The sequence below is a fragment of the Passer montanus genome, unplaced genomic scaffold (genome assembly GCF_014805655.1).
Source record: "Passer montanus isolate IOZ18808 unplaced genomic scaffold, ASM1480565v1 scaffold150, whole genome shotgun sequence".
Classification (NCBI taxonomy): domain Eukaryota; kingdom Metazoa; phylum Chordata; class Aves; order Passeriformes; family Passeridae; genus Passer; species Passer montanus.
Genome location: NW_024362052.1, coordinates 542,953 through 570,545, shown reverse-complemented (window position 1 = coordinate 570,545; position 27,593 = coordinate 542,953). Strand labels below are relative to the sequence as shown.

The following is a 27,593-nucleotide window of genomic DNA, read 5'->3' as shown; positions in this document are numbered from 1 at the left end:
AACCTGGCCAAGTGATAAGGTAACCCCGACACAAACCAGAGCACAGGAGGACAATCAGAGAATACCACGTTAAATTTAAGGAGGACATACTAAATCCTTATCAGGGGATGTGAAACAGCAGGATGGAGACGCAAGAAGAAATCAAATATATTGACCTGACACCCAGGGTGTCATGCAGATAAGCCGGATCATGAAGTCAAACAAAGGATTTGCCAAAACAGCACAAAGTTCACAAGACTGTTTGAACAATACATGAAGCACATGAATATGCATGTGTAACGGTATAAAGGTAACTCTGTCTGTATGCACCGGGGTGTTCTTTGGCTCCTGGCCAGCAGCACCCCAGCCCTGCAAATCTTGTCCTTTTTTTTATCCTATTAGTAGTAAACTTCTCAAAATTCTAAGCAGTGAATTCTGTTTTCCACACATGGGCAGGGACACCTTCCACGATCCCAGGCTGCTCGTGGCCTTGGACACTTGCAGGGATCCAGGGGCAGGCAGAGCTTCTCTGCAGAATCCATTCCAGGGCCTGCCCACCGTCACAGGGAAGAAAGGGAAGCAGCAGCCAGGAAAAAGGCCCCAAGCAAGGCAAACCCCAGTGCCCCTCTTTAGCAGACACCTTGAACACACATCTCACCACCTCAGGGAAACATTCCTCGATGAGAATATTCCTTTAATGGGGAAGGGGGGGAGGAACCTTGGTGACTTGTGTTAAAAGTTTCTGCTCGACAAGTAAAAAAGTGTCAGGAGTTCTCAGGACCCTGTCCACAACACGGAGGGGTGCTCCCATCCCCAACACGCCAAGTCTGCATTCCCAGCAAACCCCCACAGGCTGTGTCCCCTCCAGCCCAGGCACAGCTGAGCTGTGCTGCCTGAAGCCGCAGAACAAAGCCCACACCCGAAGGACAGAAGCCTGGCTAGCGAGCAGAGCAGGAACACCGAGGTGCTCTGCATGGAGAAGCACTCCCAGCCGCTGGCTCGGTCCCACGCGCGGCCGCAGCTCTGGGGCGGGCCAGCTGCACGTTGTGCTGTGACAGCAGCAAGGACACCAGTGACAAACGCTCGGAGCGCACTGCAGCCAGGACACATCGTGCACAGGGCAGCAGCCAGCCCACAGCCTGCGTGTCGCTGTCCCAGGGCTGCCCAGGAGCCCGCTGCGCTCCCAGAGGGCTGTCGGCAATGCCACCCGTGTCACTCCCGCAGGGAATCGTGCTGCTGGTCCTCTGTGGCTGCCAGAGTGGGTACAGACAGAGGGCAGGGCTGAGAAAAGCAGGATCTGGAGCGGTTTGCAAATGGAGTTTGAAAGCTGTGACGTAGCTGAGAGAAAAGTCTCCTCCCTGGCTGACAGCGCAGACTCCCTTCCACCTCTGTCCCACCAAAAGTGACGCTGGACACGAGCGTGGCTCCACAGGGGACAGTTGGTGTTAGGTCAGCTCTAATGGTTTACTCTCCAAGCTCACAGGGGGAATGAAACCTACTAAGACGTCCTGATGAGTGGGGACCTCTCTTCTTCTGTGCTCTGCAAGAACAAAACCACAGCAAGTGAAATGCAGCCATGAGAGACCTCGCACCATGGGAAGCTGGGCTGCCCAGACTGCAAGCATGGAAAGGAAAAGCTCCTATTTCTAAGGACAATTTCCTCTAACAGAGCCTAAGGCAGCACCAGAGGGTGGGTGGCAGCTTGGGCAGGGCCCTGCTGCAGCCCCTGACACAGGAGGGAAGGCCAGAACCAGCCAGGGAGCACCAGAAGAGCTGCAGACTGCTGGATTACCTCTGCTTGCAGGAAAAGCAACAAAAAGCAAAGCATGAAAAGCATGGAATGCAGGTGTCCCTTTGTCACTTTGACCCCTGTAGAGTGTTCCAGCACATCCAAGAGAGCTGGTTTGAAGCTGTGCATGTAGCCTGGGGCAGGAATTCCCAGGACAGGCCTTGGGCAGTGGGACAGACTGACACCCTGGCTGAGCTGCTGGCAACACAGGCAGGCTCAGAAGGAAAGGAAAGGGAAAAGGACCCTGTGTTTCAGTTTCCTGGACAGGAAACTGAAGTGCAGTCCCATGGGGTTGGCATGGCAGTGGATCCCACTGATCCAGAGGGGCTCCCCAGGCACAGAAGGGAGTTGTAAGACAGCATTTAGGGAATAACAAACACAGGAGGCCACAGTAAGCCCACAGTAACTATGAAAACAGCCTCCTAGAGAACCCAGGCTATTCCTCTAACCAAAGGCTCCACGCTTGGTGCCATCTGAACACTGCTATGGTGAAATGTTGGCATCAGCTTTCACCCCGACAGGCACCTTAATGCCAGTGTGTCATCCTGGGACAGAAGTGCTCATAAACAGATTTACAGGCTGTCTTGTAAACAGACAATACTGGAGAATACTTCCTGCTGCTTCTGTCTGTGCAATTCATCTGTTCTTTGGCCACAAATTTGCATCGTGATTCTGGAAAACAACCCACTGGCACAACGCAGTTCTTCTGCTGAGAACACCGACACCAACTAAATCTGTCCTCAGATATGGTGGAGATTTTGCATCTTATCCTTCAGGGTCCTCTAGACAGGCTGATTATTTCACTACTGTTGGCAAGGGAATTTGGCACAGAGACAGGACCTGCCTTACCAGGCTCCTCGGATTAACTCCACTCCTTTGCTTTGGCGCGTTTATTCTGAGTCTATTAAAACTTCCCCTCCCTAGAAAGGTCATTCCCAACAAAAACAGTGTAAAAACATGTGCAGAAAGACACCAAAAGGTAAAATCAACCACAAAAAAAAAAAAAAAAGAAAAATCAAATGCAGGCAGATGGACAGCAAGCAAAGTCAAATCCAAGTGCTGCTTACCTCTTCAGTTATCCTCTGGGACCTGCAGGCCAGCACAATGAAAACAATCCCAAACACAATCCCCAGAGCCATGATTACAAAGGGGATCCCAGTCACAACACTGGCTTCCAGCAGGACATGTCTGAGTTTGCTGGCAGATGCTTCATCAATCAGAACACTCTGGAGCAGAAAGAAATGAAAAGGAAATTTAAAAAAAAAGTTCATTTATTTCTGTAAAATCACTTTTGTGAAGGGCAGGGAAACAACACCCCCACAACTCTCCACCACTGCTTCACTGCTTCCTGACATACTTCTCCTCTAAAATTCTTCCAGGTGGCAGATGGATCACCTACTCTGTATTTCAAAGGAAAATAGGGATTTTTAACTTTTGGATTAGGAATGGACTAACACCAATGGATTCAGTGATCTGACTATAGCACAGGAATATTCACAGCAGATGACTTAGGAAAAGGTGTGATCTGCTGAAGTCCTGCCTCTGTCTGAGCACCCCTTTTCCTCATGGCCAACTCCTTTGAGTTTAAAGAGTGTCTGACTGAGAGTGTTTGGCAGGGCTGAAATTAACACTACAACAAACAGGAGGGTGCTACTTAAGAAACAGCAACAGCTTCCTACCTATCACTGTACAAGCAACAAGAAAATCAGCATTTTCTTTTCTGGCTGGCTCAGAGGGTATTTCTGAAAGCATTAACATGCCACAGTGCTGGAAAGACATAGCAAAGCTATTTACCTCATTTATATACATCACTGGGAAAATCAGCGTTCGGATGTTGCCGGTTTCACTGCGTGAAAAAAAAAAAAATTATGGGTTTGGAACTTTTCCACCTGAGGGTTGTGAAGACACATTATACAAGAACAATCAACATGGAAAGAGTCCCTAAAAAACCTCTGGGCTGTTCCTCTTTGCTGTGGATTTTCACCTCCCTGCTGGAGTAGGACAGTTTTGATCTCATGGATGGATAAATTCTGGTTTGGGAGCAGGGCATATTTTGGGACTTGGTGGGCAGTGAAAGACAGGGATCCATCCAGGGCTCATTAGTAACTGAGGGACAGATTTGTGCCAGGCAGCAGGGCTTGAGCTAAGCTGATGTTGAAGGTTACTTGTAAAACACAGGAACCATTGTCCAAGCGACATGGGCACAGCAGCAAAAATCCCCCAAGAGTTGGCACATGCGGAATCCCAGCTCAGGCAGGAGCTGTGTTACTGTGCCAGTTCCTGGGCACTGCGAAACAAGCCTGAAGAACACCCCTGAGTCTCCCAAGGGGACTGGGCAGATAAAATACTTGTGTTGTAGTTATTACAGCCAAGCTGTGCCAGTAAATATCAGAAGGAGTAGCTGCCATACAGCAGTCCTTACTCTGCAGGTGGAACTACAGAATCTGCTTCATCTGTGAGAGGGGAGCATACTGCCCCTTAGAAATGAGATTTGATTGGACTTCTCTCTCTCACACTTGCTCTCTCCACCCCATATTCCATCAGAACACTGCAGAAAAAATCATGCTGAACATCAGCTCTGATATGAGACTCCACCCAGCAGCAGAGAACACTCACAAAAATTCAGGTAATTTTCGGACATGAACGTTGACCTGCATCCGCTTGGCTGCCTGCAAGACGAGCCCTGTCAGCTGGGGAATAAAAGAGATCAGTGTTAAAAAAACAGTGAAGGTGAAAGAATGAGAGCTGTGAGAACGCAGGAAGAACCTGGAACACACACACAGCAGGATCTGCACTGGATCTTAGGAGAGCAGCTGTGGAATTTCCTCCTGCTTTAGCTGCACATAGCAGCCCGGTGAGTCAGAGCACTGTTTCTGTAAACCAGGCAGGTAGTGACTGTGCCCTTTTCCTTGACCCACATTTGTCTGTGGGGGCGTAGAGATCACTGCTGTACTGGTTTTAGCTGGGAGAGAATTAATTTTCTCCACAGCAGCTGGCATCAGGCTGTTTTTTGGAGCTGTGATGAAAACAGTGTGGGTAACACAGGGATGTTCCAGTGATTGCTGAGCAGCACTTGCACAGCTCCAGGCCTTTTCTGTTTCTCACACTGCCCTGCTAGTGAGTGGGTGGGTGGGGTGTGTGAGACACTGGGAGGGGACAGGGACAGGACAGCTGACCCAAAGTGCCCAAAGGGATCTCCCATTCCATCCAGCATCATGGAACTACTACAGATTCCTTGAGGTCAATGGGACTACACCAACATCCACCACGCAAGGAGGTGACCTAAACCCAAAGTGCTTGGATCCATTCACCTACAGAACCCTTGAAAAAAGGCTGCACTTACGGGATTGATGTCCAGAAATGTCTCATGGTATTCTTTCCTGGGATGCATGCCCTCTATGTCCTCTACAAACTTTGGATCTGCCTGGTAAAAATGTGGAGCTGACAGAAATATTGGAGCACCTGGAACGTGAAAACACCGAATCAGCACCAAAACAAAAGGCCGAGCAAGGGGAAGCCTTGGAGGAGCCCACAGCTCTCAGCTGTTTACAGAGAGGGGAAGGGGCCCCTGTGGAACTCCAAAGCCCAGTGGCTGTGGGCTTTGGAGAACCCACCCTGCTTGCAGACGCTGACGTTGAGCACGCCGGTGCTGGGGCAGTTGCCGGCGGGCACGCAGAAGCCGGCGTTGGCCGGGTTCACCGAGGTGTTGGCAAACACCATGGAGGAGGGCACGAAGCGGAACGTGGGCACCCCGGCCACGGCTCCCGAGCTGTCGTACACCAGGAACAGGGACCTGCAGGGAAGCAGAGCAGGGCCAGGCGTGTCAGGCTGCAGCAGCACTGAGCCCAGCCCCATGTGTCCCCCTGCTGATGGCCCGGGTTGCAGTTCCACCACGTGCTGATCACATCCCATCATCCTGCTGCTGCACAGAACAGATGGCCCCCACACCACTGCTGCATGTGCTGTGAGGGCTGCTACCTCTGCTGGGAGGGACCAGCAAAGGAACACGGATATGGAAGGCAGAACAATCTGAATTCAGCCTAACACATTTCTGTATTGATTTAAATAATTCCAGGTTGGTTTTGTTCTTCATGCACTGGGAAATCAGCAAGAGGGGAGATAAGGTGTTACATAAGGAAGGAAAGGCCAAGATTTCCTTGGTACATTTCAAACAGCATCTTGTAAAGTCATGAATCTCTGAAGAGGGCAGCCTGGGTTCTCTGAAAAAGCACAGCACAGAGGAAGACTTTGGAGGAAAGAAGCTTAAGGAAAGCTCATCTAAATCCTTCCATTTCCCTTGTTACTAGCCTTGCAGTCCAGTCTGTCCTTGCAGTTTTCTCCCAAATTCTCACCTCACAAATCTTCATTTTCAAATAACACATCCTTAACTGCAGACTGGGAGCGTTTTTTGTAGCTCTCATGTTCCCACCATAAATAAATGCAGAACACTGTGAGTGTTAAATGAAATCACAGGAGGGGAAGCACCAACCTAACACGACACCTCGAGAGGAATGGACATAAACGCTCTGCTTTGAAGCCCTGAGTGCCACTGTCTTCTCCTTACCTGCAGAAATCTGAAGAAAATATGTAAATGTTCTCATCTTTGCTGATCAGTGGGTGAAAGGACGTCCCATCTGTGCCATTGATCATGTTACATGCCTCTGTTGTCCACCAGCTCAAGGACCTGAGGAAAGGGAAGCAAAGAGAGCAAGGGCCAAAAGATGTCTGAGCAGCAAGCAGTCAGGCCATGCCAGCTCCTGGCCTAGGCAAATGGGAATCAGACCAGTACAGAGCCAATTCCTCCTGCCTCAGCTAACAACAAAAGGCATTGAAATGGGTTTCAAGTTGCTGTTGCATCCTCTTTAAATTAGGACCAGGCAAGCAAGGGGCAGACTGTGACAGAGGCAACAGTATACTGAGAAACTTACTCTTTTCCTTTCCACTCCACAATCCTGGAGAAGTTCAGGTAGTTCGTTTCCCCACTCAGGAAAACATACTCTCCATCATCAGTTCCATTCATCTGCAAACAGAGGAAGGAGCTTTCAGTGGCTCCGCTCATCCTGTGGCACCTGGCTGGTCACTGCATTGGGGTGGCAGGACTTGAAGTTGTCACCACTCCAAATCCACCCCAGGAGTGATGGACTGCCCTTGAGAGCTGTGCAGTTCACTGAACTCCACTCTGAACAGGAATGAGGTGGAAGTGACCGGGAAAGATCCTTACACCTTCCAAAGGCAGGAAATAAAACACCAGATGAGCCTTTTCTCCCTTTGAGAGCTGCCCCTGAATAAAAAGCCCTCAGGGAGAAAATAACCCCACAGAAATAACCTCAGCACTGCAGACATCCCCATGAAGCAATGATTTCCCCCCAGACCAAAATGACCAGAAACACTGTGCAAGCCAGGAATGGCTCCAGCACAGAATTAACATCCAATTTCAGTCAATTACTAGGGAAATCAGGACATTTTTCCAGCAGTTTGCACAACTGGCTCCACAAAGCCCATGTTATTCAAGCGAGCACAGGCAATAGTGGGGGATGCTGTCCTTGGAAAGCTTATGCATCCCTCCCACCCAGTGCCATCATCCCCAGGGCCAGCAGCAGCAGGCAGGGCCAGAAGTTACCTTGCTGAAGAGCCCGAAGACGGGGTCGATCTCGGGGTGCAGGACGTGGATGGTGGACAGCAGCCTGTCCTTGTAGCCCCAGAGCAGCTCGTGCACGCTGCGCACGGTGAACAGCGACTCCTGGTACAGCAGCAGCAGCACCTCCGTGGCAAACTGCAGAGGGGTTGACCTGGTCCACTCCATGGCAGTCTGCCAGGGCATTGGAATGAGGGAGCAATGGTCAGATTTGCTGGGCAATAAACGACCACAGACGCTTTCCTCTGCGGCACATTCATTTCCCCAAAATTCTAACATTTATTTCCTTCCCAGCTGACAACAGGCCTTTAAAGAGGTCATAACAAAAGGAGGGTGTTTCTTTGGGCTAACCAAGCTGGGGTTCTTCTTGTACTGCCTCTTACCATACATCACAGCTAAAAATCTGAAGGAGAGATAGTCCTTACAACCACGAGATGCCTGGGAGCAATTGAAAACACAGGGTCTGTATTGTCTGCAACTTTCAGGAAGCTGAGTCCTATCTACTGCTATATAAAGGGCATTCTGGACTCATCAGGCATTTTTGGAAGTGCTGGGGAAAAAGATGAAATGAAGGTACCCTGCAACTGAAACTAAACCAGGATGGAGAGGAAAGGCTGAATCACACCTCCAAGTATTTGAGTGCAGCCTGACTGCCTCTGGAAGCTGTGACAGCTTGGAAACTGTTTGTTCCCCTGCCATCCCTGTATAAGACATAAATAATGGTCTACCTGTGATCACTATGAGACTCTGTGTCACCTAGCACAGCCTGAGGGTGCATTTTTTATTTTAATTTCACTCAGCTCTGTCTGGAACTCCTCTACTGTAGTTTGTTTCTGGTTTGAGAAGCAGACTTGGAGGCAGCTTCTCCAATTTCGACAAAATAACCCCAAGCATTCCTAACTCCCTCACGCAGAAACCAGAATTCCTCCTAGGCATTTGACATCACTGATTCCCTGGTTTCACTGATTCATGGAAGCCCAGCAAGCCTGAATTTCCCCTTGTCCCTGGAGAGTGTGTGATCTCCTAGCACCAGGGGAAGGCACTGCAGAGGTGTGAGCAGGGGGAGGAACAAAATAAGCCTCCCACAATAGTCCAGCCCCAAAGTGAGACCAGCATCTGCTCAGGACACGAGATGCCTCTCTTGTTCTTCCATCACATTCATCTACCACAAAGGGAGAGTCAGGATGAAGCAATAGCCTGCTCCTTCTGAAGTGTGTCAGGATGAATTCCAAGCAGGAATGAAAGAGAACTCACCACTGCAGGGATATTTACTGTCCTGATCAGGTCCACTTCAGGGTCTCCCACTGACTTCTCAGGTTCAAATACGTAAGTCTTTGGGTTTAGAGCAGACACTTTGGTTCCGTTGTCCAAAAACTGGACATGCACTCTTGGCCTGTATTCCCTGAAAGACAAGTTTGTTCTCTAATGGAGTTAAACGAGTAGACATAGCATTAATCACAATTAACTCTACTGCTTTAAGCAAGTAAAGGGTGGCATTTTCAGTTCTTTGGAAGCAGCTTCCCCCACTGACACAAAACCCCTGCTGTGTCTGCATGTGCTGAGTCAGACCTCATGGGGCGTTTCCAAAAACGCCACCCTGCGTGCTAACTGCACTTTGTAGTTTTGCCTCATCTTTAAAAGCCTCAAAGGAAGGACAACAATTTCAGACAGCTCAGAAGGATTTAGAGGCACTGTATATGAGATTGTCCTGAAGTCCAGCTTGAAAATGAAACTTTTGCCTCTGCTGCAGGCAGAATCCACTCCCAGAAAGATGCAGGCTGCGTGTGTGTCAGGGACCTGACCTAAGAACCCACCAGAAACCTTCTGCTGGCTTCAGCGCACATGGCACCAGGGCATACATGTGGCACAACCACAGAACAAGACTCATTTTAGTTCTTCTCCTTTAATTCTTGAGCAGGAATCCTGGGCACGACAGAAATTCAACTGAATTTTTGCTGCTCACTACCCATGGCCTGGGAGGTTGCTGCTGTTCCTGTCTAAACACTCAGACAGCAGGATAAAACTCAGGATTGCTGACAGACCGGTCCAATTGGCAGGGAACATTAAATACTACCTGCTGGCCCAACAAGAAAGTCAGATCCTAATTACCCTGACATGTCAGGAGCACAAGTCAATTTTCATTGCCATGAGCACCTGACCAGCCAGGACTGTGCAGGCTGACACACACGTGGCTTCAACAAAGCCCACAAGGGAAATGGCAGCGGGGCACTCACCGCCTGGCACACGCAGCAGTGAAACTCCTCCTGTTTCCTCAGCCTGCAGTGACTCAGGAGCCTGCTGACTTTCACATTTCTCTGGGCAAACGTCAAGTCACAAGACGTGAGGGAGAATTGTTGTGCCAGATGCTCTGCATTCAGTTTGGATCAAGATTGTGTCCTGGCTGCACTGGAGCCATCAGTGCAGCTTCACAACAGGCTGCATTGCTCTGGCTCAGCTTTCACATCTCAAGCAAACTGGAAAGGCCTGTGAAACTACTGCTATTAGAAACCAGCCACTTCCCATTTTTCCTTACCGTAAGTGTCTCTACCACTCCCCAGCATCCCTGTCACCCAGGAACATTTTGGTCTCGCAACACTTCCAGCTTGACTTGGCAAGAGCCTCTTGGACAGCAATCTATTTTATACCCCAGGGCTGGAACTGAGGGGATGGAAATGGACAGCTGTGAAATGCCTTCCTAAAATAGGCCAGGAGTAACCTGAGACACCTCTCCAGCTCTGGAGAGGAAAATAATACTCCCTGGTGAAGGATATGAGTAGGAGATTACTAAGGCTCTAAGATGTTAAAGTTAAAAAGTTGTAAATGTGTGCAAGACCAGACAATATTCCAGTGTTCTTTGGTACTCAGCAGGCTTGGGCAGATAGGCAGCTTGAACTTTGTAATTATTTATTTTACATGGTGCCAGCTCAACTTCCAGGATTTAAAAGCACTGGCACTACTATGTTTTTGTTACAGAATCTGCCTCAAGCTTTACTATGTATGCTGGTGAAAAGTCTGAGCTGCAGGATGAGACTCTCTGGAGCCTTCCCTGTCACTGACTGGATTTTTTTTTCCTCTGCTTGTTCAACCCAGTTCACTCCCAGCCTTTCCCCAAACACCCTGTTTTACAAAAACACAGCACCATGCGCTTCACATTAGTGCATTTCAGGAGTTCTGCCACGTGCTAAGGCCAAATGAGGCTTCAGTGCTTTGCCATGCAGGCCCTGTGGAACCAGCTGGAGGTTTCTTCCCTGGCTGGAGTGTGTAGTGTGGCTGGAACATCCCTCCCTGTGCTCCCACACACCTCCTCTCCTCCCACCCAGCACTGACAGCCCACTACAGCCAGACCAGGCTTACAGAACCTGCTGCAAGAGAGCTCTCCACTTCCTAACCTTTCCTTCTTCCCCTATGGAGGAAGAGCAGAGCACAGGGGAATCCTGTCCAGACACGCCAGAACAAGGCCAAGCAAACCAGCCAGAAGCAGCTGGAACGTGCAGCCTCTTTCCTTCCCTCCCCGTCCCCACCAAGAACACCGCAGGGAGAGCTGGAGTCAGGGAGGCAGCCCTCGGCGTGGGATGCAGGGAAAGGCTCTCCCAACAAACCAGCAGCTCAGGCTGGGCCTCCCCTGGGGCAGGCACCAGCCCATCCACCCTGCTGAGCTCCTCCACGGGCAAGGAGCAACTTCCCAAACCAGGCTGCGTGGGGACACCCAGGAGAGACTCGGAGCTAAGGAAAGGGGAAAGAAGAAGCCGGCAAAGAGGACTGAATGCCAGCCTGTGTGGTGCCCTGTTTGCAGCTCTGTGAGCCCTGGAGCTGGTCCTGTTCATCTTCCTGACACTGAACACATTGCTGACTAATGCCCAGCCTTACACTACACACATGTGAATGAAAGCTTGGGAACTGAAGACCTTGTGGATCATCTTTTCTCCAGCTCTACCGGCTCCTGTAAGAGCAGGGAATTTGCCAAAGTACCACTTGGAGTTTGCCAGGACTAAACAGACACAGGACTAGAATGCAGAGGAGACAGGGGAAGGGATTGTTGGCAGGGGAGGAAGGGAAGCTGAGATGTGGGAAGAAGGAAACTGAAAGGCAAGAGATAATGCAGAAACCAAGGCTCCCACAAAGGCTTCTGCTTTCATTCCAGCACTTTCAAATACCAAGAGATTTTGGTAATTTTGTAGCTTAGGTGAAGACAGCTCCTTCTGGCACTGAGCCTGTGCCTGGCCTGGATGAGCCTGTGTGACCAGAAGTGAGGCTGACAGTCAGGAATCCACCTTCTTGCTGTGGTGATGAGTTCCTCATCACTCCAGGACTCCCAGGACCACAGCCCTTCCTGCCACAGGCCTGCTCCTGGCTGACACGGCTGCAGGCAGCTGAGCACAACACAGCTCTAAAGGAAAACTCATTTGTAAGGGGACTTTCAAATCTCTCCATGCCACACAGGACAGCTCCAGGAGCTGGACAATATTTAACATTGCACATAGCCTTAGTAAAATCATCAGTAAAAAGAAGAGATGGGTTTAAAAGCTAAGCAGGTTTTTCAATGAGGGCTGGCTCAGGAAGACCCTTTTAGTATCACCCTAAGTGTTTTTCTGGCCTCGTTTTACCCATGTGGATGGTGCAACTCCAGCTAGGAACCAATTCCTGAGCGAGCAGGAGTCACACTTTTGTGCAACACTCCTCTCTCCCCAGCCTCCCAAACATCCCCCAGCCCACAAGACAGCAGGCCAGGATGCATCAACTTCCTCTGTGTTTGGCAGTGAAGAACAGCAGCACACCAGCAAAACTGGGCCCAAAATCTGACAGAGGTCACTGGCTTCATCTGAAAGCAGCTGCAAGTGTCAGTGCTGTCTGTGTGGGCTGTGACCATGCTCCTCCCCTGGACAAACCTCCCCTCACACATTAACACCTAGGTTTTCTCCCAGAGCAGGATCCCAGGCCTTCTGGATTCGTCCCACAGCAGAGTTTTTGTGGAGTGTGGAACTCCTGAGAGGTCCTACCTGTAGGTGTAAGGTCCTATTTCCTCTACGAGAGGAGTGGCGCCTTGGAGCACTTCCAAAGGATTTGTCACATTGAAGAAGTAGAACTGCATGTAGACTGGGGGGGGAGGGTCCTCCCAGGCCTCAAAGGTTTCTGTGCCATTCCTCAAGACTGTTCCCTGAAACAAGAGAAAGGCACATTAGCTGCTGATGCTATCATGCTGCATGGCACTGACAGGGGAGAGAGGAATTCCATGCCCTGGGAACAAGCACAGGCAGTAAGACTCAAGAGAGACCCCAGTTCTGGATCTGCTTTGCTTAGGAGCAGCTCACTGAACACCAAACAACCCAGGCACCTGCTCTCCTGGCCACAGGCCAGGGGCAGCACTGCTTGCTTTGTAGTTCCACTCCTCCCCACAGACCATTGTGCCTGGCATTTTTCAGAAGGGATACTGATCAGCTACTACTCAGCAATCCTGTCTCCTTTCCTGCATCAGTAAAAACCTTCACCTGATGCAAGACACCACAAAATGTGCCAACATTACAGATAAAAGTACAACTTAATGCTGGGAGCCCAAAAGAGTCCTGGCCTCGATGATTTCTTTGCCCAAGAAAGTCAGATTCCAATACAACTGTGAGATTTTTTTTTCTCCCAAGCAATTAGACTTTGTTTTTCAGTGGCCTGTGAGAGAAAAACTGTGAATGACAAATTGCTTTCACATAGGATCACTCTAGGATTTGTGCTTTTCCAAAGTCTTTGAATAGGAGAAAGATTGTTCTCCCTCTGTCTTTAATTTCTTTCCTACAGCAATGTCAGCACCTGCATCTCCATACCCAAGGTGTGTCAGTCTATTTTGTAACCAAGCTATAAACCATTATTTATAACAGAAGCACTTAGGAAATGAAACTAATTCCCTTACCTCAGTGATATCCCTTATCAGTATATACACCTTATATGGAAAGTCACAACCACACCTGTCATGTAGAGCTCTGCAACAGAGATCTCACCTTTATTACTGTCCTGTTTTGGGTAAAATTCATCCCACCTATAAAGCATCCCCACCACCAAAATCAAGGCTTTTCATGCAGTTATAACTCTGGAACTGCTGCAGTGGTCACACAGAGAAATCTGGCTTGCAGAGTGAATGTTCGGGAATAAACACAAAGAAAAGTCTGTCTCTGAAAACCACATCACCTGTAGGCGGAAGAAAGGGAGGAGGGGAATGATTTGCAATTAAATGGGTCTCATCAACACTCTTTTTATTCTGAGAAAACAAGTGGAATATTGTGAGTGGAAGCTCAGAAGCAGGGCAGGCTGGACAGCTGCCAGCTCGTGGTCAATGTTCATGGGGTCTTATCAGCCACACTTGCCTCAGGACTCATTCTTGGCCTTCCCACTTAAGGAGGCGTTTTCTCTCCATGGAGACTTGAATTTTGAGGTGTGAGATAAAGAGAAGACTGTTTCAAAGACAAACTCGTTGTCAGGAGCTGGGCATGGCAGCAGAAATGCTGAATGGCAGCGAGAGCCAGCCCAGCTGGTGGCACTTTGCACTTGCAGCCTGCTTTCCCTATAGGCTAAAAAGTCTGTGCACACCTCAAAAATTAATGTGTTTCAGACACGCTTGAGGAGCTTGGAACACTTCTCTGGAACTACCAGCATCTCATATATACAATTTCTTACACAACCTGATGCTTTTGATCCTGTCTTTTTATGATTTATGCCAAGGAGACTCATCTCTGTATTCCTAGTATTCACTGGTCATATTAATTCCAGATTTAGTTCTTGGATTGCATGGCACAATTTGCATCTCCCACAGAAATTAAGTGTCTATTTATAGCTCTGTACAGTGACAGCAAACCCAGATTCACAAACTTGTGAGATGGATTCAGAGAGACTCCCAAAATCTGTCAAATAATGAAACATGATAAGCTCTTTTCTTCTGGTTTTGACCAAATGTTACCAGGGATATTTCAGTCTATTGCAGGATGTTACAAGGACATCAGGGCTTCTCCTTTCCAAGTGGAGTCCATGTTCATTTCCAATGTTCCAAAGCATCCTTCCTGCTGACTGTATATATCAGCCAGCCCTGAACCCACAGCTCTCTCATTTGCTGCTGTTTCCTTGCCTTGACTGTGCTTTACACACAGGAAATAAATAGGGAGCTTTCTCTCCCAAATATAACGGCTACTGGCAGCGATGGTGGGATTGGGAAATGGTACTGAACATTCCTGAAGCCTACAGAGAAAATTTAATTTCTTTTTTAGATTTATTTCCTGGAACCCCTAAACGTTTTAATTCAAAGATGCACTTTTATGTGTTCATCTATGACAGAGTTTAACTGCGACTTGCTAAGGTGGTGGGGTAAGTGCTCAGACCAGCATGAACAGACCTCTCCACTCCTGCACCTTGGGAATGCCCTGCCCCAAAGGAGCATCCCAATGGATCGTTCAGCTAGGCCTTCATACTCAACTCTCCTGAGAGCTCCAGTGTTTTCCATTAAACAACAGCAGCAAAAAATGATCAGTACATCAGCTAAATCAAAGGAGAAAACATCTTCCTCATCCTTTTGGGCCTGAAACATTCCAGCCAACTCAGCTCAAGAGATGCCTGGCGACAAGTCCAGTGGAATTTCAAGAGGTTTGGAGAGTGTTTTCTAAAATTCTCAGCCTAAGGGATGTGGTGTGAAGGAAACACCCAGGCCAAAGGACTGAATGACTTTCAAGTTTGAAATGAGGAGCATAGCTCCAAGATTGATTGTGTGTGTGTGTGCATATACATACCTATATAATATTAAGTTGTATTAATAACCTGTGCACCTATAGCCATAAATACACCAGCATCTACCCATCAGAGGGCACAAAGCAACAACGCTGGCAGCTGGAATGTCTTTCTCCTGGAGAAGACTCATCCTTGTTCATTACAGATTTTTTTTCCCATTGCTCTCTGGAGTTTAGAGTTTCAGATGCTAGGCCCTGATAACAGGTTTTGGAATTCTGCTTGGGATGGCACGTTTAGTTCACAGAAATTTAAAAAAAAAAACAAACAAAAAAACCAAAGAATAAGTTGATGAGACTTGAATGCCTTCTGGGAAAAGTGCTGCCAGTGTTCCTGTCACAACACATCTGCTCACTGATTTTCAAGAGGTGTGAAGTCTGACAGCAGGTTGGATTCCCACTCTTCCCACACCCTCTCTGTATCCTTTGGCTGAAAAGGCTGCTGCACACGTGAAAGCAGAGCCATCCTCAGCCGTTCACAGGCGCTGGCTTTGGAGACACAGGAGCTTCAGCTGCTCCAAAACACGGTTTTCCACTCTCAAGCTGCACTTGAGACTGCCAACACAGCCCCTCACTGCGAGGCAGCTCTGCTCCAGGGACTCCTTGCAAAAGCTCGGGTCCTGCCCCATTCCAAGGGCAAATTGAGATTTGTCTATTTGCACAAGATTTTCTAAGCTACACACGCGGTTACACAAGAGACAGCAGCTTTCCCTACTACACACAAATGAGGGGAAGCTCACGTGGGACAAAGCAAATGTGGACAGCAACCAGCTCAGCAGAGTGACCGGAGCAGCCTGCTGTGGGCTGTGACTCCTGCACCAGGCGCTCCGGGAGCTGGCAGCTCTGCCAGGGAGCCTGTTCCCTGCAATCCAGATGTGTGCCAGCACCAGCTGGAGAGCGGCAGGCAGCACAGGCCTGATTTCCTGAGCTCTGGAAACTTTAGCCTGCCTCACTGCAAGGCCTGCCGAGCAAACACCGAGCGGCTCTTACATAAGTTGCTCCGGGGAAGGAGATAATGCGCGTAAGGAGGATCACGCCTAATTCCCGACAGTCCAGCCCGGCTGCTCTGGGAACAGCAGGAAGAACACTTGGAAGCAGAACTTCTGGGATGCAGGAGAGGGCAGACGCCTTCCCAAGGAGAGCCAAGATCAGGGGGATGGAGCTGTGCTTCCAAGTGGCACAACCTGCTGTAAGCTGACTGCCAACCCCACACTGTGCTCGCTAACCCAAACCGACTGGAGACAATGCAGTTTCCATGGCAGGAAATGCTCCCTGTCAACAGCCCAGAGAAAAGAACAGTAGGTTAGGAGATCACAGATAATCTGGTCACCAATTAGACAACAGCACTGGTCAAATCCCTTCATTGGTTACTGTTCCTGGCATCTCTATCAGAATAAGAACTAAGATGATATTCCTCAGATAGTAAAATAATTGTTCATTACAAAGGATTTCCAAGAGAGTTCCTAACACAGCTGGGCCACTGCTGAAATGCACAGAGCCACTCTGGGAGAGAAACAAAAGCTTAGGCAGGGCAGGAGCAGTGCAGGCCTCTGCATCCCCAGGATGGGTGTCCTCAAGTGTGGAATAACCTGCTGAAATGCCCGGCTGCCATCACCCAGCCTGGGGAACCGGCAGACACCGCGTGTTCCAGCCCACAGCACCTCTGGCCCTGCTCCAGAGGCACCAGTAAATGGAGCAGCAGAACAAGTATGAAAGCTGCAAGCAATTTATGATAGAGATAGCAAAAATAAGGGGTGCTTTAGGTGCCCCACCTGCTCCCCTCAGGTGCTGCTGCTCTGGAGACAGCTGCTTGCTACAGCTGCTACCCTACAGCCAGCAAAGCTGTCTCAAGAAGAGGCATTTTTACCCATCCTCACTCGATTTTTACCCAGCCCAGGGACCAGTGCAGCCTGAGCTCCACCCTAAGCCCCAGCCCAGCCGGGTGGTGCGGGGCAGGGGGGGTTCACAGCCCAGAGATGCTCCTGCCCACTCACCCACCGCTGCAGCAAGGAGGCAGCCAGCCCCCTCCCTCCGTCCCTCGGCTATTTCCAGACGAAATAAAGGTAAACAAGCACCGAGCCGGCAAGGCGGCAATGCTTTTACCTGCTTCACCTGCAGATCCACCACCGTCTGGAAGACGTGCGCGACCAGCAGGGAGATGCTGGCGATGAGCAGCGTCATGGCCAGCACCCCCACGGTGACCAGACACAGCGACTTCATGGCTGCTGCCGCTGCTGCCGAGCAGGGAGCGCCGGGGCTCGGCCGGGCTCCGGGGGCGGGAGCGCCGCGGGCCCCGCCCGCCAGCGCCGGGAGGAGCCGCCGCTCCCTCCCCGCCCTCGGTGCCCTGCTCTGCCGGGGGATGGATACCCTGCTCGGCCAGGGATGCCCGGCCCAGGGATGCTCTCCCGGCTCACCGGGATAACGCATCCCACAGGCACAGGTCCTGGCACAGCCGGAAGCCTCGTGCCCGCTGGGGATGGCGCTGTGGAAGAGGAGCGGAGGAGGTCCGCGGCGAGGTTGTTGCGGTGTGAAAAGTGCATATGATATGGCTCTACGCAGATATTTACTATACACATTAAGTTGTGTTAAGTAGTGCTGTGTTAACATTTTAATGCTATGGTAAATGTAGTTTCATAGCAAAAAGGTAGCTTTTGTAGTTAAGATAGGAACTATGTATGTGGAATGTTTTCTTTTAGGAAGGAATGAGGGGCTGCAAGACACCTAAATCTTTCAGAGAAAGGGAATTTATTGCTCCCTTACCAGCAGAAAATTAACTTCTTCCCACCTCGCTCAGACAGGAAGACGGCATGAGGATTAAGAGGAAGAAGTTGACAGTGACCGGACAGAATCCTGTGTTTGAATGGAATTTATGCATCATGTATGAGGTGTATGAATATGCAACAGGCGATTGTTTTTAAGGGTTAATCCTCTGTTAACCGGTGTCCTTTTTCGGGCTTGTGCTGCCCAGAAAAAGGTACCCGGACGTCCGTATCTCTTTGTTTTGATTGTCTCATATTGTCCTAACCTCAAATGTTCAAATTTTATTATTCTAATTATATTACTATTTTTATAACCATTTTATTACTATTAAACTTTTAAAATTTCAAAAACAAGTGATTGGCATTTTTCACAAGCCTGATCCAAGAAATGCCTTCCCGAGCAAGAGGGCAAGTGGCCTATCAGGTGGATTTCCTGCTAGGATGGATTGAAGCGTCTTCCCTTATAAATACTTTTTCCTGTAATTGTGATTGCAGCAAGTGTTATGTTACTATGTGCCCTTTTGGATATTTTTGCTTGTGAAAGGTTCCGAGGTCACATGTCACAGCTGTTTGGAAAACCAGAATTTTTGTAGTTCCACCCATGCAGTTTTGGTTTTTTTTAAAGGAAAAAAAGAAAGATTGTTCTGGCAGCTTTCTTCCATTTAGATTCTCATTCCCGAGTGGTGTTCTCAGCCCTGTTTCATCACCATTTCTCCAAAAACCAAGAACCAGAGTATATAATTAGAATCTAGTTTTGAAGACTAATTTAACCACAGCAACAAAATCCTCCCCTTAGAATTCCCATGGAAGAGTCTTCCTTGCTCTGAAACCATAAACCTTCCCTTCCACTGTAAAATATTTTAGCTGAACCCTGGCACACATATTTACAGATCAAGCAAAGATTCCTACAGAATTTTGGGTTTGGTTAAAGCTTTTTGGATTTTTTCCATAAAACCCTCCCCATGTGATGCATAGAATTGTTTCTCCATACAGGTTTTCTAGATTTTTAGTGTGAATTATTTTCTTTATTTTGGCAAATCATTTTGCCATTGGAAGCCAGGGAAGTGCTCAGCAGCCATGATACACTGCACACACTCCTGTGAGAAGTGGCTCCACTTCTGGAATGCAGCCTGGGAATGCAGTGGGTGCACTGCTGGCTCCAGGCACAATTGTGTGTCATAATTACAGATCCCTGAAACAAGCAGGGGCACATCTTCCCTTTCCAGCATCACGATGATGTTACTGAGCCAAGAGGCAGACAAGGCCCATTCTGGAAAGCATAGACACTGTGAAATTGTCCTGTCCCATGGACTGGGAATATCTTGAATAAGCATAAAAAGCCAGATTTACTGAGGTTGTGATGTGGCTCCTTCTGTTTGTGCAACACCAGGTGCTCAGCTCCTTGGAGTCTATGCAAAGCAGGAAAAGCTTGTAAGGGAAGGCATTAGGAAATCCCACAGCACAGTATCAGCCAAATCAGACCAGATCCCAGAAAGCCTTAATCCTCCTCCTGTGGGTTACTGTCAGACACTTCTCCAGTGGATGTTTGATGCTGCCCACAGCAGGGCTGGAACAGCACACAGGAGGGTGGGGTACTGCTCCTCGTCTCTGTGTGCATCCCTGGCACTTGATGGATCTCTGGTCTTTGACACCTGAGATAGGAATCGTGCTTGCCCTTGCTTAATCACCTGCCACTGCTGACAGACCTGTTCACACCCTGTCTGACTGCTTCACAGCCAGGCCTGCCCTGCTTCCTCAGGAGCTGTGACCTCAGGGCACGCAGAGACACCAGACAGCCTCTCCAGGACCCAGTGTAGTTTCACCTCAACTATGAAAATGCAGCTGTAACTAGAAAAGTGCTTTACCTGATAAATACTCTACCAATTTCTGTCTCGTCTCCAATTTTAGTAGGCTTGTCCACACATCTCCTGCTGTTGCATGACGTTTGCAGTCTGCTTCCCTCTATGGATCTGTGGTACCTGGCTGCCCAGCTCACCCACATGACATAAAACACCGGACAGGGAACCTGCAGGTCCTTCCCTCTCCCAATTTGCTGGCAAACTGAGCCTGTGCTGGCTTCAGTTCCACAGCAAGGGCTAAGAAGAACAGCAGCACAAGCCTCACATGCAGGGCATGCTCCCAGCCCTGGAGGAGCAGCTCTTGGGAAACACTCAAGTGTTTCAGTGCATCAGTAATGCACAAGGAAAAGCTTTCCAGAGGCTTTGCCCTTCTGCTTTCCCTGCACAGCTCACACATGTCCTTGTCGCCAGAGAACACACACACACTGTGGGTATCTAGTACTCTATGCTTAATTAATAAAACAACAACAACAACAACAACATAATAATAATAATTTAACGTAATTATAAGATCCTGATTTCAGCTGAGAGTTGAGACATTTCTGAAAGGTTTGTAAGTGGGTAGTGATCACATTTCACTGTCTCAAGCTTCAATTTCTTCTTCCCACAGAGGCAAATTAATTGCTGGCAGGAAAGCAGTTCACTGTAGGGCACAGCTATCCTGCAATTACTGGGTCCATCAGCAACCTTGGAAAGGGCTGGGAGTAAAGTTGGTTCTTTTGTGAGAGCAGCCTTTGCTGCTTGACTTCCAGATTTGAGGCAGTGACATCCCAGGAAATTTGCCTGCAATAGCACTTAATTTAGCTTCTGAGGAAATTATTACTTTTGACTATTATGAAATTAGCAGCAAGAGTGGTTTTCCCTTTGAAATCTGGGCTGGAGCCTCATATTTTTGACACTCCCCAGCTAAATAACTGCAGCCGTCGTGGATTGTAAGCCACTCACACACACCTGCATGTGCTAATTGTGATATAGGCACATTTTATAATCACACACACACACACACATATTCCTCCTAACTTCAGCTGTACCAAAACTAGCAGTGCAGCCACTCACACCCCTCAGCTACTTCAGGCTGGGGCTGCTGCTCCCCTGACTCATCTGCTTGTGCAGCAAGAGCCCCGTGACTCAGGGGTGCCAAGCTGTGCTGCCAGCGTGGGACTGAGCGTCGCTCCAGGCCACCTTCTCCTCTCCACCCAGACTGCTCCCTCCTTTTCCACAGCTGAATCCCTCATGCCAAATACCTCCTTCCCAGTACTGGCATAGAGCAGTGCTGGAGCCTCTCTGCTGAACCAGGAGATGCTTTCTGGGATGGGAGGATGTCACCAGTGCCTGTGGAACAGAGGAACAGAGACCTTGCTGGGAAAGGAAGGCAAGGAAGCAGCAGTGCCTGCACTGGGATGGACGGGAGGCTCTGGAAACTGGAGCAAGATTCCACAGGTTTGCTGAGGGCCTGGCTTGCAGGGCCAAGCCCATCTCATCAGTGAAGCTCCCCCTGTCAGAGTTTCACTACCTTAATTCAGGTTTTAGCTTCTGCAATGCAGATTGCAACAGGAAGAATGCTGTCTCTTCAAGTGCTTGATCTGATATTCTTGAGCATTGCCCACGGAGACTGACACAGTTTTCCAAGCCCTCAGTTTTCTGTATAGCCCTTGAGGCAGCTCCAGGATGAACCAGGTTTACTTGTTCTGCTGCTGCTGAGTGCTGCAAACAGCCCTGGACTACTGGGAACATCCTCTGCACACCAAGGGATAAACACAGGTGTGGAAGCAGCCAGGGAGAAACCCAAAACATACCTAATATGAGCCTATGCTGTTCCCAGCAGCAGAGCAAAGGAGAGCCTGGCAAAAAAAGCCTGGAGAAATGCAAAACCAGACCAGGATTGTGTTCACTCTGGCCTTACAAACAAGCAGACAACAAAGCCTGAATCACCATATAAAGGTGTCTCTGCTTTTATTCTAGGGAGAGCTCTAAGGAGTGGGCAAGGTTACTGACACACATGGCTAGCAGAGTCAGGTTAGTCATGCAGGCCAGGTACTTTTTATCAGTCACACACTTCCCCATCAATATCTGACACTGCAGAGCAGAGACTTGACCCTCCAGCCTTGAAAACCTCTCCTGGTAACCCTGGACATGACAGACATTGTAAAGAACCTCTCATTCAAACAGAATCCACTGTGAACATGCACTTGGTCTCCTCTAGTATGGCATGCAAGCCTCCTAAAATGGGGAGGATTCCAGTCTACAACCCTGAGGGATGGGCACTGCAGCCCCTGGCCCAGACCTTCCCAATGGGAGGAGGCAGAGAGGGACACCTGTTCCGTTTATTTGCCCCACTTGGGACTTTGAGTTTCAACCCACACCTATTTTTAAGGGAACTGCATGCACTAGGGAGGGCACTTGTAAAATGGGTAAACCGATGGCACGTTTCCCTCACCTGGGAGTCCTGTCCCACCTAAGTGCCACTCCAACACACAGAGGTGAGGGAAGCTCCACAGCAGAAACTCTAGGAGTCTCATTTTCATCTTTTTGTAGCCTATTCTCAACTACTTTTCGATCTGAAAGAGTTCAAGAGCAGACTCCAGCCCTTAGAATGTCTGCTGCTGCATTAAAGCCTAGATGCACAGTACCTCTGCCCACAATTTTACTGAGGAAAAGGGGAGGTCCTGCACAGAAAGCCAGGGATTTTCATGGTCTCTGCTGACTGCATTTGACAGAGGCTGCAAACCTACAATCAGAGTCTGCTTTGTTCTGAACCTGTCTTCTGCCACAGCCTGAGATCTTCCCCCATTCCTGAAGTAAACACAGGGATTGAAGGCTGCAATTAGATGATCTTGCCAGCCTGCATCACATTATGATTTACTTGGGTGATCAACTATCTCTAATTAAAATTCTGCAGTGTAAGTATCTTCTAGCTAGCAGCACCAGTGGCTCCAGAGCAGCACAGCCGAGCTCTCTGGAGCCTTCCCATGCACAAAACCTGGGGTGTGTGTTCTTAAAGTGTACCAAACCTGCTGCCACAGATGAGGAAAGACCAAAAACTCACGTTCTAAGTCTCTCCCTGACTGCTAGTGTCCACTGCACTTAAATGCATACTTGGTAGTCCCGGAATGAGTCATCCTTATCCTGCAGCCACTGGAAACAAATGCTTTGTATGTCAGCCCGGGTACAAACAGCTCCTGCCTGCCAGCTCAACAACGGGGCTGTGTGTGGGACAGCCCTCAGCTCCCATCCCTGCCAGGGCAGCACTGCCCGAGGGCATGACAGCCACCAGCTCCCCTGGAAACGTGCCAGAGGCAGAGCTCTCAAGGGACAGCTTGGGAAAAGGATGAGGGAAATGTTCTGCAAGAGGTTAAAGGAACAAAGGGGATCCTAGGGGTTCAATCCCAGAGGGAGGCTGTGCAATCTCCTGCCTTAGGATTTGTTTTCCCTGTGCCCTCCAGCCCCTGGAGGCAGTGCAGACCGGGCTGGAGCACGTGGCTCTGAATCCCTGCTGAAGGCAAAGCTCTGGCCCCACGACGTGGGTTTGATCCCAATGCAGTAAACAAAATCCCAGGACTGTTTGGGTGGGCAGGACGCCAGGCTCCCTCAGGACAGCTGCTGGCAGCAAAGCTGCCTTCAGCTGTTTGTATCATCTGCTCAGCACAGAGGGGCACTGAGGAAAACACACTGAGGGGGAAAGGGAAGGCAAACGGTGCCTGGCAGCAAAGCCAGGCAAGACAGCACCCTGGGCTATTTCTAGCTCTGTGCTTCTTGCAGAGCCCAGCTCCTCCAGTCCCCATTCCTTGCCAGATCCCAGGCTTCAGCCCAGTGCCCTGTTGCACTTGGGTGCCTGCCAGCCTCAATAAATAAATATAGGCCAAAAGCAGAGCTGGGCCCCAGGATGGGAGCCACTAGGCTTCAGCACAGTCTGCAATACCTTGTGTGGGTCAGCTGTGTCCCTTGGCACCAAAGGGAGCACTTTGGGGAAGCGACAATATGTCCCCGCCATGGTTCTAGCATGTGACCTGAGCCCCGGGATGGAGCCACTGCATCAGGTGCTGGCTCAGGGCACGCCCTGCCCTCTGACAAGGCTGTGTGGGAAAGGACTTCTTGCTTTCCCCTGTCACCAGACCCAGGCAGCACATGACTCAGTGACCAGTGACACCCCCCTCACACACTGAACCCAGCAAAGGGGAACTTGTGGGGACAGAGATTTGATGGCAGCAGAACTGCACTTCAGGGCACACTGAAAATCCCTGCTGCAGCCTGATATTATACACCTGGCTTTTTATTCCAGGGAGGAAAAATATGAACCACCAGTGAAGGCACCTCACTGCAACTCTGTGATGCCAGACCTGTAATCAAACTTATTCAGGCCACGAAGACAAGCCCTACCATCAGAGCTTACAAACCATTTGGTAGAGTCTTTTCTCAAGAAAGCCCACATGGTAAGCAGCCAGGCATCACAGAGAACGACAAAAAACCACCCCCATTTTGAATTAAATAATGTGATTTATAAAACAATACCGCTTTTTTGCAGCTTGCAGGAAAGTAGCATCTAAAATATGGGGGCATCAACACCCATATTCAGAATTTCTAAAAAGGTCTGGCCTAAGTCAAAGAAAGAATGTAAAATAATACCACACTTCACCTGTCTTTCATGTTGCATTTCCTATGGGCCTGACAATGTAAAGAACCCGCATGGAAGTCAAAGCATGTCATCTCCAGGATGTGAGACAACCATGAGAGGCTGTCAGCAGGATTTTGCTGGGAAATCTCATTTATGATTGAATTTCTAAGAGCTGCTGAGTAGTAGAACTTCAGTGAAGTCTGAGATGAGCTTGAGACAATTTAGCCAAAATACATTATACTTTGGTTTATGCCTGGGAGGAGGTAAAAAGCAACAGGCACCAACCATGAAAGGGCACCTGGAATGCAGCTGCACCAGCTGGGGAAATGGAGAATGAAGAACAGCAAAATAGAAAGTGAGACTTCCACAGACTGACTAATGAGCTGAAAAAGCTGGCAAATAATGGCTCACGGGGAACAAACCTAGAAGGAAAAGGGATGTAAGGAAAGCTGTCATTGACACTACTGTCACAGCACAGAAATCCAGAGAAAGCACAGAAAATGCAGCAAGAGACTGGCAGGGCAAGCAATAAACTGTACCTCAAACCCAAGAAGGAATTCCAAGGCAGATTACTATGGGTAAGTAGGAAAGAATGGTTTTAGACCTCTTAGATGTTTTGAGTCAGCTAAGCGAGGATGAAACACATTCTAACAAGGAAAAACAGCAGAACAAACTGAAGATCACAACCCATGTCCTTAAAAACAGATGTTAAACCTGTGTGCTCTGTGCTTCTCAGCCTGGGTAAGATTTTTGGGGGTGACATCTCTGGCCAGGCTGGGTCACTGTTCTTAAAGAAGAATGACACCAGGCCTAAAGTGGACTCCTGAGGTCCCTTTCAGCTGCCTTCCAGATTTTCATGGCTCATAATGGAAAGCAAACCTGGAGCTGGGGTGTCCTCATTACTAACCAACCACTTCTCAAGAAGTTCATAGCAATTGAGAGTTCATCTCCTCTCTGTTTGGGAGGGAAGAGCTTTTCCTGCCAGCCATACTCCTCCTCTGCCACCTGCTGACTGCAGCGCAACGCTGCACAAGAGTGTCCAGTGTTCACAGCTGGGATACTCCAAATTATATGGGAGAGGGCTAGAATGCCAGTCAGGGTCATGGTTTCCTCCAAAGGACATGAATACTTTGACCTTTCAATTTTTCTACCTGCTTGGGTGGGGATCCAACACAGGAAGTATCAAAAGCCCAGAAAACCTCCCTGGCATCACTCTTGACTTTTAGATTTTAACCTGGCTCCCAGGGAGGCTAATTCAGCCTAAGCTCTGGGGGTTATGGTTAAGATGGGAAAAGGAGATGTGCCATTGCTCCTTTTAACACCTGACTGTTTCCAGTTAAACTAGAAGAGGGATTCTTCACACTGAAATAATCAGCAGTGCTGAACATAGGGGTAACTCCCAAAGCACACTGCTGCAGCACAGGCACTTGGCATTTGTTCCAGCAATAGAGCTGCCTGTGGCACTTCCAGATGAGCCCACAGCACAGCCACAGGGAGTAACAGAGCTCCCAGATTTGAATTCCTTATTTACTGACTCACCTTTCCATTTTGTGCTGTTGCAGAACTGGAGGAAGCACCGCGCACACACAAGGCTTTAGGAGCATTCTCTCCCCGGGATCAGATGGTGGCCAGCCTCACACGAGCTCCCCAAATATCCTGTGACAAATGACAAATCCTCTGTCAGAGCCAGGATAGTGGGACAGGAGTACACGGGTCTGGAGATCCCCTGTCACCACACTAGGTGGCACAGCTGACAGAGGAACAGAGCTCCTGTGAGACACTGCCCTTCCCAACAACACCTCTGGCTGCTGCCTTGCTCCAGGGCTGGGAGAGCAAATACCTGCACTCCTGTTTCGGTTCTGAAATGTGGGAAGGCTCAGGCTTGAGGCTCCTGATCTCAGGCCAGCCAGCTGGGAATTCCACAAAGTCACGTGTGGCTTTTCCAAATACTCTCCTGCTTTTCCAAGGCTCTCCTTCTTGCTGAGCAAATGGTGCAACAGAACCTCGTTCACAGAGCACTGCTTTCTAAAGTACAGCTACATCAGGAATGACTGCAGGGACAAACTGAAGTCTTGAATTAATTTGAACTAGAATCATGGCCATGAGACTTTGAGAATTTGTTTCCTTGTCCCTCTGTTGTACAGACACCATGTTTGATTCTGATGAAAGCTTTAAAAAAAAAAATCTCAGTTGCATTTTGGAGCATTTCTGTTTATCTGCTTTGGAAATCCTCTAAGGAGACAGAAGTCTCCAAGTTGTACAGGATATAAGCACTTGAAGAATTCCTAGAGGAGAGGGGGGCCGAAGCCTTCAAAGGGATAAGTTACTATCTGCAATGGTCCGTGCATTTGCCTCAGAGGAGGAACCTCAGCCCTCAGTGACCCTTCTCAGTTCTCTCCTGTCCAGCATCTGTGCTGCTAATCCTCCCTAAGTGATCAGCAATCAAGGAGTTTCACCCTTAGGATTCACCAAGACCCTTGTTTTAAAAAAATCAGCAGACAGCAAATGAATCCCAGGCACCCTGAGAGGAGTTGCAGAGCAAACGACTCAGCTGCTGCCTGCTGAGACAATCACTGTTACAGGCACGAGTAAAACCCATTACACCCACATAAACCCAAAGGTAAAGGTCCTCTGGGGGCCATGCAGGACCGAGCTGGCAGTGGGGGTTGTTGAAGAGTCCTTCCCTGCCTGGCTCTCAGCAAGCTTGTCTCTGTGTCACTAGCTTGGTGACCCTCTTTTTGTAATTATGCAAATCCACTGGTGATATCAACAATTATGATCATGGTAATTTGGGTGCTTTGCTTTAGTTTCTTCTGGGTGAAAAAGTCTGGCACCAGAAGAGGCCTGAATGTGCATGGAGATGAACAGAGGAGACCTCTGCTCATTAAAGCAGCACCCTGCCTTTCATCCTGTGCATTTCTGTATCTTCAAAATAAACTTTTCCTTGAGGATTCCTGCAGTCATCTCTCCTAGGCTGTGTTTGCTTGATGTCTTTTCCTTCCTATGCTGATTTATCAAATGTGCTTAGGGAAAGAAATGTGAGGTTAGCAGCTCCAAACTCTATCTTTCCATCTGTGCTGAGGGCTGGCAGGGGGATACCCTCGTAGTGTAATGCTACAATAATTAATGGGTTGTGGCTGCTCTGCTGCAGGGAGGTGACAGGGAAGCCTAAATTGCCATGCACACACTACTTACAGAACAGCAGCGTG

General features: G+C 49.0%; 1 protein-coding gene across 3 annotated transcripts; it reads right to left on the bottom strand.

Annotated features, from left to right (window-relative positions):
* Positions 1-121: 121 nt before the first annotated feature.
* On the bottom strand, positions 122-26,148 carry SCARB2 (scavenger receptor class B member 2). Of its 3 annotated transcripts, XM_039701964.1 has the most exons (13): positions 17,258-17,440; positions 12,401-12,558; positions 8,658-8,805; positions 7,389-7,577; positions 6,697-6,788; positions 6,333-6,452; positions 5,383-5,561; positions 5,112-5,230; positions 4,385-4,458; positions 3,563-3,614; positions 2,836-2,994; positions 2,618-2,688; positions 122-1,519 (listed from the first exon to the last, which is right to left on the bottom strand). In XM_039701964.1, exons 1-12 carry the CDS (start codon positions 17,372-17,374, stop codon positions 2,659-2,661), a joined length of 1,437 nt encoding a protein of 478 aa, XP_039557898.1. In that variant the 5' UTR covers positions 17,375-17,440; the 3' UTR covers positions 122-1,519; positions 2,618-2,658. The 3 variants fall into 3 exon arrangements, with proteins under 3 accessions (XP_039557898.1, XP_039557899.1, XP_039557897.1); XM_039701965.1 differs by lacking the exons at positions 2,618-2,688; positions 17,258-17,440 and adding an exon at positions 25,924-26,148; XM_039701963.1 differs by lacking the exon at positions 2,618-2,688.
* Between the last annotated feature and the right edge of the window lie 1,445 nt (positions 26,149-27,593).

Bases quoted from the DNA above. Each gene is read 5' to 3' on its own strand.
- SCARB2 (XM_039701963.1), bottom strand. From the start codon at position 17,374: ATGAAGTCGCTGTGTCTGGTCACCGTGGGGGTGCTGGCCATGACGCTG. The intron at 5,562-6,332 runs GTAAGGAGAAGA...GCTTCCCTGCAG, and splicing joins TTTTCTTCAGATTTCTGCAG to GTCCCTGTTCCTGGTGTACG. The intron at 5,231-5,382 runs GTGGGTTCTCCA...TTCACGTTCCAG, and splicing joins CGTCAGCGTCTGCAAGCAGG to GTGCTCCAATATTTCTGTCA.